We start from the raw sequence: 13,464 nt of genomic DNA on the forward strand, positions 1-13,464 counted from the left end.
CCCAGCATTGCAGTCTGTGTTCGTTAGATCACACACACAGATGAGCCACTGGTGGTTCGTACCAGTGCCGACGCTCTCGGCCTCTATTTGCAACCTGTGAAGTGGAATCTCTCTGGTCACTTTCCAGAGCTCCTGGAAGCTGAAATAACACATAGCATTTTGGCAGCAAGGGGCTCGTGGTACCTCTGCTGTGAGCTCTTGCTATCGATGCCAGAGCATGAGAGTAAGACAGCTTGCATTTTTCCCACCAGCACATGGATCTGAGCTGTCTACAGGCGTTGGTACTTTCTTGCTTTTTATCCCTCTCTCTGCCTGTTCACCTGCCAGTCTCTGTCTAGTGACCAAAGCTACCTGCCCAGGGAGTGAAGGAAAGAAAGGTGAGTTCACGCACCCAAGTGGGTCATCTCTGAGGAGGTAGTGGGGTTGGATTTGACCCAGGAAGCAAAAGAACTTTACCCAGAACATTTTAGGTCTTTAAAATAAAATCACCTACAGCAACTATGACAAGAGGCGGGCACTACATCGTCACGTTTGTGGTTTTCAGTAGGTTAGTGTGTTGCTGATGTTGTTGAATTTATAAGATCAGGAATTTAAAACGACAAACTTCCAGTCCTAGCACTCTAAATGGGGGAAATTACTTTCCCTGGGGGGCAGACTGCCCTTATCTGTCGAATGGGAAGGGCATTCGACAGGAATGAGTTGAGGGAAACTGCAGCAGTGCCTTGAAAGAGCTGTCAGACGCTGCTGGGTGGTGTTGTAAACAGCGCCACCTGGTGGTCGCTCCATCAAGCGGCCCCTGTCATTCAAACAGCGGGATGGGGCTCTGACTGGGCCTCCATGCCAGCATTGGTCACTTTCCCTGTCCACGCTCCCCTGCGCCCCTTCTCTGGGAACAGCCTCCAGCCTGGGCTCTGATTCCGCTGGCACACGAGCCCTCGAGCCCTCGTGGGGCTCTGCTCTAGGGTTTCTGACTGGGGCCCTTGTTCAGGGCCCTCTTTGGGGAACGGCCAGTCGGCCACACTGACCCTTTAGTTCTGACGCTCAGCCCTTTAGGTCTGCACTTTCCCGAAATCTTACCTGGTCTACGAAACCCTGCCCAGCCAACTATTCTTTTTTGGTGGATGCTCCCAAGTAATGCTCAGTGGGTGCTCCCAAGTAATGCTCAGGGCGCCTAAAGGGACTTATGATGGAGACCAGACGAGCATCAGTGGCAAAATCTCTCTGGCACCTGCCCACTCAGTTTTACCCCTAATTAGAAAAAAAATGATCTGGGGCTGGAGCGATAGCACAGTGGGTAGGGCGTCTGCCTTACAAGCGGCCAATATGGCCGACCCGAGTTCGATTCCTCCGCCCCTCTCGGAGAGCCCGGCAAGCTACCGAGAGTATTCGATATGCCAGACACAGTAACAACAAAGTCTCCAATGGAGACGTTACTGGGCCCGCTCGAGCAAATCGACGATCAACGGGAGGGCCTTTACCTTACCTTAGGGATAAAGGAGGTAGCTCGAGGCATATACAAGTTTAATCCCTGAGCACTGTGAAGCACCACTGGGTCTGAGCACTGGTCTGTGATATTGCTGAGGAGGGTCCCAGGACCCCTGCTGCCTAAGAAACGTCCTCCCCAACCCCAAACCTAACACCAGCCCAAGAGGTAGTCTCGGTTCCAAGCTCTTTTTTCTTCTTCTTTATTTTAAAGTAGGAGTACTGCTATCTATTCAGCCCTTGATTAGGCTGATTGAATTGGGCATGAAAGCCACTTTTTTTTTTTTTGCTTTTTGGGTTACACCTGGCAATGCTCAGGGGTTACTACTTCTGGCTCTGCACTCAAGAATCACTCCTGGCAGTGCCTGGGGGACCATATGGGATGCTGGGAATCAAACCTGGGTTGGATGTGTGCAAGGCCCTATCTGCTGTGCTATCGCTCCAGCCTCCTCCAAGCTCTTTTTGTAGCCGCACAATAACCCCACAAGGAAACTGGCTTCCTGGCACTTTTCCGGAGCAGGAGGAGACCCAGGCAGGTCTGAGGGGCCATGGACGAGGTCTCCCCGTTAGCAAGTGGCAGAATTTGTACCCAGAAGGCCTGATGGTGACTCTGTGCCTTCATCATCACACAGAGACTCCCTTTTGTCTGCCGGTGAGATGCCAAGGATCGAACTCAGGGCCTCACCCAGGACAGCAAACACTGGACCATAGAGCCCAGCACTGGCCTGATGGCTTTTGTCTGGGGGCCGCATGTGGCCACACCTCAGAGCTCACTCCTGGCTCTGTACTCAGGGATCGCCCAACTCCTGGTGGGATTTAGGGGATCATTTGAGGTGCTGGGGGTTGAATCTGGGTGGGCACATAGAAAGCAAGTGCCCTACCCACTCTACTATCGCTGTAACCCTGGCTCCTTTAAAAAATATTTATTAAAGGAGACTAACACCCAACAATGGCCGAGATTAGTACCAGGAACTTTGCTCCATGGCTTGGAGGCCAGCCACACGTTCTAGGGGAAAAGGCAGCTCAGATAGAGAAGTGAGCACCAAATAGAGGGTGTTGGGAGGATCCTCCCAGGACGGGAGATGCATGCTGAAAACAGATTATAGACCAAACATGATTGCCACTCAAGACCTCTTTTGCAAACCACAGCACCCGAAAGGAGAGAGAGAACAAAAGGGAATGCCCTGCCACAGAGGCAGGGTGGGATGGGGGCATGGGGGGTGGGAGGGAGACTGGGACCTGTAGTGGTGGAGAATGGGCACTGGTGGAGGGATGGGTGTTTGATCATTGTATAATTGAAACCCAAGCACAAAAATATTTAAGTCTACAACTGTACCTCATGGTGTCTCACTAATAAAAATTAAAAAATTTATAGCACAGCGGTAGGGCGTTTGCCTTGCACGCAGCCAACATGGCCGACCCGAGTTTGATTCCTCTGCCCCTCTCGGAGAGCCCGGCAAGCTACCGAGTGTCTTGCCCACACGGCAGAGCCTGGCAAGCTCCCCGTGACGTATTCGATATGCCAAACACAGTAACAACAAAGTCTCCAATGGAGACATTACTGGGCCCGCTCGAGCAAATATTTATTAAAATTTTTTAAAAATTGAATCACTGTGAGATACAGTTACAAAGCTTTCATGATTGAGTTTCAGTCATACAATGTTCCAACACCCGTCCTCCACAAGTGTATATTTCCCACCACCAATGTCCCCAGTTTCCCTCCTGCCACCCCCACCCAACTCCCCACCTGCCTTTATGGCAGGTACTTTTCTTCTCACTGTCTCTACTTCTGGGCATTATGGTTTGCAGTACAGATCCTGAGAGGCCATCGTGTTTGGTCCTTCACCCACTTTCAGCTCACATGTCCCATCCAGCGTCAACCCTGTAAGCCCTGACATTTTTAAGAGCATAACATTTCAAGCTCTTCAAATGCACAGTTTGTTGGGTTGGAGCATTTGACGGCTATTGCCACTCTGCATTTAGAATATTTCCATCGCCCCCCCCAAAGAAGAGTATTAGTGGCCCCATCCCCCCGACTCCCCACCACCGGCCACTCATCATCTAGATGGAGCTTCTGTGGGATCACAGCTCTGCCCCTTGTGTGTGAACAGTCTCACAGGAGCGGGCTTCCTAGCACCAGGTTTCCATGATTTAGCCAGGTAATAGCAGGCAGCAGTTATTCCTGCCTTCCTTCACCCAAATATCAGCCCAGAGATGCTAAGGACATTTGCCCCTTAGTCATCTGTGGGTGGATATTTGAGTCCTCCCTCCAATTTTTTTTTTTTTGCTTTGGGGACACATCTGGTGGTGCTCCAGGCTTATTTACTCCTGACTCTGTGCTCAGGGATTGGTTCTGGTGGGCTGAGAAGGTCATGTGTAGAGCCAGGAATCGAACTGGGCTTGGCTGCATGCGAGGCAGGTGTCCTATATCTCTGGCATCCTTTCCCCTGGACTGCTATGAGTAAAACCACCTGCCATGAATCTGCAGGTTCCCTCTAATGATTTAGGACACTTATTCCTCTCTTTCTTACAGTTTGTTTATCAACAGCTTTGGGGCACCGGTGCTTGAACCCTGGGCCTGACACATTCTCCAAAATCTGAGCATTATCTAATCAATCACTTTATTTTGGTTTGGGGACCACATCCCAGGATGCTCAGGGCTTACTCCTGGAAGTGAGCTCAGGGATCACTCCTGGCGGGCTCAGGGGGCCAGATGCGGTACCAGGATGCCAGGGATGAAACCCAGGTCATCTGTGAGCAAGGCAAGTGCCTGACTCACTCTACTGTCTCTCTGGTTCCCTCTCTCAATAGCTGGTAACTTCTGTTCTTTGTTTATTATTTTTTCTCAAATTGATTTTCTATTTTCACAAATTGATATTGTACTTTTGTATGTCCCTCTCAGAGAGCCCAGTAAGCTACTGAGAGTAATTCTCCCATAAGGCAGAGCCTGGCAAGCTCCCTGTGGCGTATTTGATATGCCAAAAACAGTAACAACAAGTCTCACAATGGAGACGTTACTGGTGCCTGCTCGAGCAGAAGGACAGTGCTACTGTTGTATATGGGTTTTTTTTTTTTTTGCAGGAGAGCATCATGTTTTTTGCTTGTTTGTTTTGCTTTTTGGGTGCTCAGGGGTTACTCCTGGCTCTGCACTCAGAAATTATTTCTGGCGGTGCTCGGGGGACCATATGGGATGCCGAGGATTGAACCCGGGTTGGCCACGTGCAAGGCAAATGCCCTGCCCCCTGTACTATAGCTCCAGTCCCAGAGCATCATGTTTATAGGCCATAAATATTGATCCATAGAAAGGAAATCTGGGGGTTGGAGTGATAGCACAGCGGGTAGGGCGTTTGCCTTGCACGTGGCCAACAGGGGTTGATTCCCAGCATCCCATATGGTCCCCCGAGCACTGCCAGGAGTAATAACTGAGTGTATAAACCAGGAATAACCCCTGTGCATCACCGGGTGTGACACAAAAAGCAAAAAAAAAAAAAAAAAAAAAGGAAATCTGCATATGAACCCTGGGGTGTGGGTCTTTTCTGAACTTCACAGGCTCACAAAGGACTCTACCACCAGAATGTGCATCTCCTCATCCCCACAGCCTTCCCCAGACTGGGGAGGCGTTGCTCGGGTGAGGAGAATGAGCTACGGACATGCCAAGTGACTCCTTCCAAACTGTACCCCAAACAACTCCGCAGCCACCCAAGTCTGGCTGCTTTTCCAGACCCAGCTTCCTGGGACTTCTCCAAGGTCAGGTCAGCGTGTGGGGGCAACCCCCAAGGAATGAACAGGAAATAAGGAGCCTAAGGAATGAGAGCACCCTAATCTACCTGGATTGGTCTTCTGCGGTTTCTCGATCATTTTTAACTTAAAGGAATTGGCAGTGGCAAAGCGTCCAGCTGCCAGCTGTCTGTAATCGCTCAGAGAAGAGTCCGCAACGCCTTGCAAGCTCGGCCCTTTGCTTACCTGATCTTGGTGCCAGGGCCCTGCTCGAGGAGGCGGTCCTTGCTGGCCATCTGCGCTGCTTTCCTGCTGGCCTCCTCCTCCGTCTCACTCAGGCTCTCCTGGACGGGGCTCTCCTCCTCCAGGCTGTCCGCCTCCATGTCCTTGCCTCGTACCCAGACTTCCGGCTCTGGCTGGGACTGGCTCTCTGCAGGAAGGCTTTCTGAATCCAGTTCCAAGGAGTCTTTGGAAATCTGATGGACGTCTTCTGGAGGAAACTTTGGTTGAGCCGGGCGGCCCTTTCGGGTGGTGTGGTGGACAGGAGACCGCCGGGAGAACTTGGGGACCAGCTGACTCTGGCTCATCTTGCAAAAGGCAACCTAACCGGCATGTTCGTATTGAGGGGAGCTGCTGGCTGGGCGTGGACGGCCGCACCTCCCAGAAGCATCACCTGGAAAAATGATATTTATGTTACTCTGCGACTTTGGTTCCAGTGTCAGGGAAAAATTCAGCTGTGTTATAAAAATAGAAACCAAAAATTCAAAACCCCAAACCTTATGACATTGTCTGCAGGCTTTAGCACACACCTTCTGTCGTCTTGTGCGGGAGGGAAGGTGGATGGGAGAGAGAGGGTTATTTTTCTCTCCCTAGAAACTGGTTGTTGCAGAGCTTATAACCAGGCTGAGTGAGGAAATGCAGCTTTATTGAGGAACTGAAATGGCGGCTTGGAAACACATTCCTTTTTCTAGCCTCCAACGCCTACAGCAGAGGATCTCCGACAAAGCCAAATGGTTCGTTATGGCCCTGCTCAAAGGCTTGGCTGCAAATACCAGAGACCAATCTGTGGGCAAGACAGGTTTGGGGCAGGTATCTGGGGGATGGGTGGGGAAGGACTTACTTTTGAAAAGTAAAGGAGAGAAGAAGGGGAGAGAATAGTTTCGAGTGTTGAAAGTATAAAAAGGGAGACAGTTTAGCTACTGTCAGCTGTGACTACTATGGGGGCCTGGTGTGATTTAAATGGGCTGTGAAAACCAATGTCAGCTTTTTTCCCCCCTCTTTTGGGGTCACACCCAACAATGCTCAGGGGTTCCTCCTGGCTCTGCACTCAGGAATTACTCCTGGTGGTGCTCAGGGGACCCTATGGGATGCCAAGGATCAAACCCAGGTCGACTGCTTGCAAGGCAAATGCCCTCCCCGCTGTACTATCACTCTGGCCACTCAGCTAATTTTTAGAAAGGTAATAATGATAAAAACAATTCAGTAGAGAGACTTGAAGTTATTCACCTTCGGAAAGAGAGGCAGTGGTGTGTGTGTTTCGGGGGCAGGAGGTGTTGGGGGTCCAGGTACATGTCTGAACATCTTGGGTTTCTCCCAGCCCAAAGGCTGCAGTGAAGACCCTGGGGTAAGGTGCTTTCTGGGGAGGGGGCCAGGCCAGTGCAGAATTGAAAGGAGATGGGGTGGGGGTTTCGTTTGTTTTGAATTGCTTCCTTTCATCTCTAGCGCTTCAATTTTGCCGTCTTTATCTCACTGCCTTGTTGGTTTCTGGGTCAGATAACAGAAATCTTTCGCTTCAGGGATGACGGGGAAATCTGTGTGAATGGGCTTTTCTGCTTCCTTCTCTAGCGAATCCTAACTTCGATTGAATCGAGCTGCTGCAGCCCACTCCGAGACCTGCTAATAACGTCGGCCTTGTTGCCAGTTTCCAAGGAACTGCCTCAACTCCTCAGAGGGAAGCACCTTCACAAACAAAACAGGCCAAAGGGAGCTGAAAGGCACCCGGCAGGCTTTTCGTTTTAACTCCGAGCACCTGCCAAGACCAGCCTTGTGCACACGAACAGACTTCCTCGCCCCCCCACCCCCCACCCCCCGGATTTGGTTTCTTTTTATAAAAACACAGGCTGCATTCTATTTTATTATTTTACGGCTGATAAGCAGACTGCAGCTTTCCGGTAATTTTAGAAGGCAACAAATTCGTCCAGTGCTCATACATTTTAACAGAAACTATCTTAAAATGCTGGCTTTGTGGTAAAGAGGTCAAGTCCCAGTATTTGGGATCTAAAAAGAAAAAAAAAAGTTAAAATCTCTCATTGTTTTGCAATGTGTCTCTGAATGAAAGAGAGAGAGAGTGTGTGGTGTGTGTGTGTGTGTAGGGGGAGCACTTAATGAATGGAAAAGCAATGTCCCTGAGACAATGATTTTACTAACCGTTTCTTGGCATTTAGGAGGTTGTTTAGGGAAGATAACCAAGCCAAGCTCCGCAAGTCCGGTGCCTCGGGTGAGGGACTGACCTCTGGGAAAATGAGAAAGTGGGGTGTACCGTTGAAGGTGAAAGCAATGAATGTGGTTCCCGTGGCTCCCGGATTTTAACTGGAAGAAGCAGCTGGTAAATCTAAAGTAACTAAGTCATTTGGGGACTTCAGGAGCATCTTGGCACCAACAAAGGCCCGTTCCCAGGGGTCCCTCCCCACCTACCCCAACCGGGGTCTCTCCTCTAGTTCCGGGAGAAAGGAATTTCCCTCTCTAGGTGCCAGGCTACTGCGTGAAGGGTGGAGGAAAGTCGCCCTAGGGGGGCCAGGCCTGATGGGACCCCCGCAGGGTTTCTCTCTCTCTTCCATGGCCCAGATCCGGTCTCCAGGCAGAGACCCGGCGGATCGGGGGTACTGGACCTCAGTCGGGCAAAGGCCGGCCCTGCAGGGGGCCCTTGCATTCCCCAGGGGGGTCCTGCTCCACCGCGGCCCCCACCCCTGCCCGGCCCTCCCCCACCCCGTTGCACCCGCAACCGCCCGCCCGTCACCTGCGCGCGATCCTGGGCGCGACCCCCGCCGCCCGCATCCTCGTGCCCGCTCGGCCGCCTCCGCCCGGCGTGCCCGGCGTGCCCGGCGCTGCCCTGGAGACCCGCGTCCCCGGCGACGGTGGCGAGGGCGGGGCCGGGCCTGCAGGGCGGGAGGCCGCGCCCGGGGACCCCGGGAGCTCGTGCAGCACCCCCCGGCTTTCCCGAACTGTCTGCAGCAAATCCCCCCCACCCTCCGCAACCAGGTGCCTAAAGTCCAAAGGGCAAAGGAGCGAGAAGGACAGGGCATGCCTTCTGCAGGGCGCTGGGGTCCCCGGGCGCGGACACCCACCCCGAGGCGCAGCGCTCGCAGCGCCCCCTGCTGGCGACCGGCGCAAAGGCCCTCCTGCAGGTGGGCGGGAGGCCGCGCCCAGGTGAGTCTCCAGCCCCAGCGCGGGGGGGGGGTGGGGGGGGGGGGATGGGGGGGATGGGGGGGGGCGGGACACGATGCGCATCTCATCATCCATCCTTTTCAATCACGGTGGTCCTATGGGTGTGACTTTCTATCCGACCAGACTCTGTGTGCCAGCCCCCGGCGCTGCTCAGGGGACCCTCTGCGGTGCTGGGGATGGAACTGCAAACGCCTTCACCCCTCTCTCTCCGCCCCTCTCAGCATGGTTTTGATGGATTTCATTTCTTCAGTGATTGCGGGCGCTGAGCATCAATATTCTTATGCATGAATGGTCATTTTTCTTACACCGGACTTTCGTGATGCAACTCTTTAAATTGCAGATTCCCAAGTTGGTGCCTGAGCAAACTCTGAGAGAGTCTTCAAAGGACACATTTGTGAATTTTAATGTATTTAATGTACTTAATGTATTTACTATGGTAGAGATAATCAATGAAATTTTTTGTTTGTTTGTTTTGGTTTGGGGCCCACACCTGCAGGTGCTCAGGAGTCACTCCTGGCTCTGCACTCAGGAATTACTCCTGGCATTGTTCAGGGGACAATAAAGGATGTTGGGGATTGAACCCGGGTTGGCAGCATGCAAGGCGAGTGCCCACCCTCTGTACTATTGCTCTGGCCCCAATCAATAAATTTTTAAAAATTATCATGAACTCATGATTTTTAATTTATTTAATACATTGAAATTTAAATTTATTATTATTATTATTACTATTATTATTTGGTACTCAAATTGTTCTACTTTGGGCCAGTGGAAGTTTACAAAAAGCTTTAACAGGCCAGTTTCTATGTTACTCAACCCTGTGTGAGTGCCTGTGAGAAGATGCTTGCTCCCTAGTCTAAAGTGTCCAAGGCTTATCTTATACATTTCTCGAACCAACATGGAATTAGCTCTTTCTTCAAGGAAATGTGGTTCATTTTTGTGATAATTCTAGACACCAGAGGTCTCAATATCAGGTCACGCACTGCTCCTGGAATGGTGACTGTCTTTAAAGGAACTGACAGAGGATACTTTTTTGTGGGAAAATGGCCCTTTAACTGACCAAGGCCTAAGTGCCTGTGCTAGGTATGGTCATCTTGACCTATGTGACCCCGCAACAGGCAAAGCCAGTGCTATGTATGGTTATCTTGATGTATGGTTATCCTGAGAGAACATCTGTCATGGTTGTCAGTAATAACAAGAAGTAACTATCTTGTGTCTGGTACGTGATGCATGTAAATTTTACAAATCATATGGACATGGCCCTTTGTGTAACTACCTCGTGTCTGGTACAAGATATGCATAAACTTTATGCTTGATATGTGAAAACAAACCTTCCTAACCATATATGGGCACAACCTTTTGTGTAGCTGCCTCACTAATGGATATATACCCTGATTGCCCCCAATAAAGTCTGTCCCTTTTTCTCTCTCTTTCTGAACTGCATTCTGTCTCTTGTGTCTTGTGTTCATTCTGTCGGTCCTTCCCTGCACCTACGGATCCTAGGGCCACCTCCGTGGGCCGGAGAGTGGTTTTGCGGGCCCCCCGCACTTTTTGATTCTTTTGTTCAAGAGGAAATTACATTCTGAGTGTATGCATTTGTTTCCAATTCAAATTTAAGGATGCAAGGTTTTCACTTTATGTTTATAGCTCTTTCATACTGAAAACCTTGGTTCTGGTGATGGTAACATAATTATATACTTTATCCTGCATTATTCGGATATTATTATATTATTATTATATTATTATTATATTATTATATATATTATATATTATATTATATATTATTATATATTATATATTATATATTATTATATTATATTATATTATATATATTATTCGGGTCTCTCAAAGAGGAATCGAAAGAACTATGCTTGGAATATCACGATTCACTCAAATGAGAGATAGAATCCGGAGTGTATGGGGCTGGAGCGATAGCACAGCGGATAGGGTATTTGCCTTGCACGCGACCGACCCAGGTTCGATTCCTCAGCTCCTCTCAGAGAGCTCGGCAAGCTACCCAGAGTATCTTGCCCGCACGGCAAAGCCTGGCAAGCTCCCCGTGACGTATTCGATATGCCAAACACAGTAACAAGAAGTCTCAAAATGGAGACGTTATGGGCCCGCTCTAACAAATCAATGAACAACGGGAGGACAGTGCTACAGGACAGTGCTACAATGCTACAGTGTGTAAATATATTATATGTATACTTGGATTTTGGGGTAGAACTGGTAGTGCTCAGGGATCACCCCTGGCAGAGCTCTGGGGACCATATGTGGTTCTGAGGACCATACTGGAACTGCCTGCCTGCAAGGCTTTCAAGCGACCTTGCAGACTGTCTCCTTTTCAGCGGCAGGATATGGCACTCCCACAGTTAGACCTCCTCACCATTGCTGTTACTTTTATTTTATTTTATTAATTTTTTTTGCCAAGACCTTCTCTAAAACCTTTATTCCTCTGAGTATTATTTTTTAAATTTTTGTTAGTGAAACACCATGAGGTACAGTTGTAGACTTACAAATTTTTGTGCTTGGGTTTCAGTTATACAATGATCAAATACCCATCCCTCCACCAGTGCCCATTCTCCACCACCACTGATCCCAGTATCCCTCCCACCCCCCATCCCTCCCATTGCTGTTACTTTTAAAATAAACTGTGGGACATTGGGAGAGAACATTAAAGAAGGTTCAACTGTCTCCGTTTTGCTTTGCTTCTATCTGAAAATAAGGCCGAGAGCAGAAAAGGCAGGAAAATTAGCATATGTCAGGGGGTCTGGCGTCGATGATGGGTCTGCTCCTGTGTGGTGGGCTGGAGCCAGGGCTGTGCGCCGAGGAAGGTGAGCACGGACACAGAAGTGCTAGATCAAAACCCCATTATAAGCACAGCAAATTGCCGTGACTTCAGCCAGGGGAAGTGGCAGGAGATTATGTCGTTGGGTTAAATTAGTGGACTCGTGAGTGATCTGTGGTTCAAACCCCTTCTTCTGCAAGGGTGATTGCTCGTGGATGTGCGTTGGGCTGATGGGCGCTATAATTTCACTCTGTTATTTTTCCCTAATGACAGAGGGGGCAGCTGAGGTTTGGAGCTGGGGACATTTGGTTAGTGGGGTGTTTGGGGGCTCATTTGAGAGAAATGTAAGCATCCTTTTCACTTAGCTCTCCCTCAAAGGTCTGGCTCAGAAGGCTCATTAGGTAGAGTTGGCTGCAGGGTACCACAGGGCCACCCGGTGTGGGGGAGGTGGGCATGCGGCTCTCCTGGACCTTGCTGCCAACATCTTCCAACTCACAAGCAGTCAGGAGACTGCAGATCCTAAGTCCCAGCATGAGGGAGCAGTAGAAGAGAGGGATGGGAAGGCAGTCAGTGAGGTAACGAGACCGGAACCTTCCAAACGGGGCCTTCAAGATACAAGAAATATGGCAGCAGCCTGCAGAACTCTGGGCAGCTGGAGAAGCTTGAGCAGGGCTGAGGGCTGTGGTGGAGCAAGAGTGTGTGTGTGTGTGTGTGTGTGTGTGTGTCTGTCTGTCTGTCTGTCTGTCTGTCTGTCTGATTCTGGTGCTTCTGGCAGAGTGTGTGTCTGAAACATTCATGCAGATATCCTGGGAAATCCAGCCTTGTGCCTGTTTACTCTTGGCAAGTTTAGGGGGAAAGTGCTTTGTCTTATCTTTACAGGCTGCCATAATTTTGTGATTCTTTTATTTTTTGGGGGGGGGTGAGGGGCATACCTGACTCTGCCCTCAGGAATTACTCCTGCTTGGGTTCTGGGGATTATATGAGATGCTGGGGGTTGAACCTTGTTGGGGAAAGTTTTCCCCAAGGTGCCCGGGCTTGTTGCGCACCAGGTTGGGTCAGGAGTCTGGCTGTGGGGTGAGGGAGGATGAGTGCATGGAGAAACCCCTCCGGGAGCAGCTGATCACAGCTCACTTTATTGCCAGATACACACATTGTTACAGAGGGTCTCAGCTTACAGGAAGGTCCGATCACATAAAGTTTAGCATTATTAGCCCATTGCCTTTTCTTCTCTGCTTTTGCCCCGGTCCAATCCCCATCATGGTGTTGTGGTTCGGATGACTTGCTAAAGGTGTACGTGACAGTTTCTGCATTTTTGGCATATGTGACTAGGAGGTTGAGTGAGGCTCAAGGCTGGACACCTGGTGCTGACACCCTGTTTTGCTAACTTGGCCCAGTTACTCCCTTTTGAAAGGCTTTGCTTCAGGGCCACTTTGCAAGGTCAGGCTTTATCTGCTCCAGTGCCCATTACCCTACTCCATGGAACCTGGGTTGGCCCATGTACCCTCACCACTGGATATTGCTCAGGCCCAATTTGTGATTCTGGAAAAAAATTGAGGCAAAAAAAAAGCACAGTTGCTTCTACCCCAAGGAACACATTTACCGCTTTTTGCCATACAATGGAACAGAGACTGTTACTTTAGAGTTTGTTTATAAAGACCCACACAGAAATGTCCCAAATCAATGTATGTGGGAATCACTCTCACACATCAAGTGAAAGGAAGGTGCAGCCTGGGAAACAACAGAGAAAAGAAAAAAATATATTTTTTATCCTATTTATTAGATAATTTAAAAAAAATCTGTGAAGTCGACCAAGTGAATTCAATTCATTATTTTCTCTTGTACATGGTTTTAGAATGCGGCATCCTGATAAAAAAAAAATTGTCTACCAGGTCAGTTTTTGTGATTTAGCAAGAAAAATAGGAAAATGGAGTCACCAGGCCCACACTGAACTAACATTGGGTCAGGAGGCCCGGGGTCCAGCAGCTCACAAGGCTACATTCTTGAAGGGGCCCCTTTGTGGCACACTCGAAGGACTG

General features: G+C 49.7%; 1 protein-coding gene across 1 annotated transcript in view; it reads right to left on the reverse strand.

Annotated features, from left to right (window-relative positions):
* The window catches only part of JHY (junctional cadherin complex regulator), a 54,479-nt gene extending 46,197 nt beyond the window's left edge, over positions 1 to 8,282 (reverse strand). Inside the window, exons 1-2 of the mRNA XM_056115105.1 lie at positions 8,216 to 8,282; positions 5,446 to 5,872 (exon numbers count right to left, since the gene is read on the reverse strand). Coding sequence (XP_055971080.1) covers positions 5,446 to 5,786 — 341 coding nt within the window. The 5' untranslated portion in view covers positions 5,787 to 5,872; positions 8,216 to 8,282. The remainder of the gene's footprint in view (positions 1 to 5,445; positions 5,873 to 8,215) is intronic.
* Positions 8,283 to 13,464: the final 5,182 nt, after the last annotated feature.

This window comes from Sorex fumeus, unplaced genomic scaffold (assembly GCF_029834395.1).
Source record: "Sorex fumeus unplaced genomic scaffold, SorFum_2.1 ptg000028l, whole genome shotgun sequence".
Taxonomy (NCBI): Eukaryota; Metazoa; Chordata; class Mammalia; order Eulipotyphla; family Soricidae; genus Sorex; species Sorex fumeus.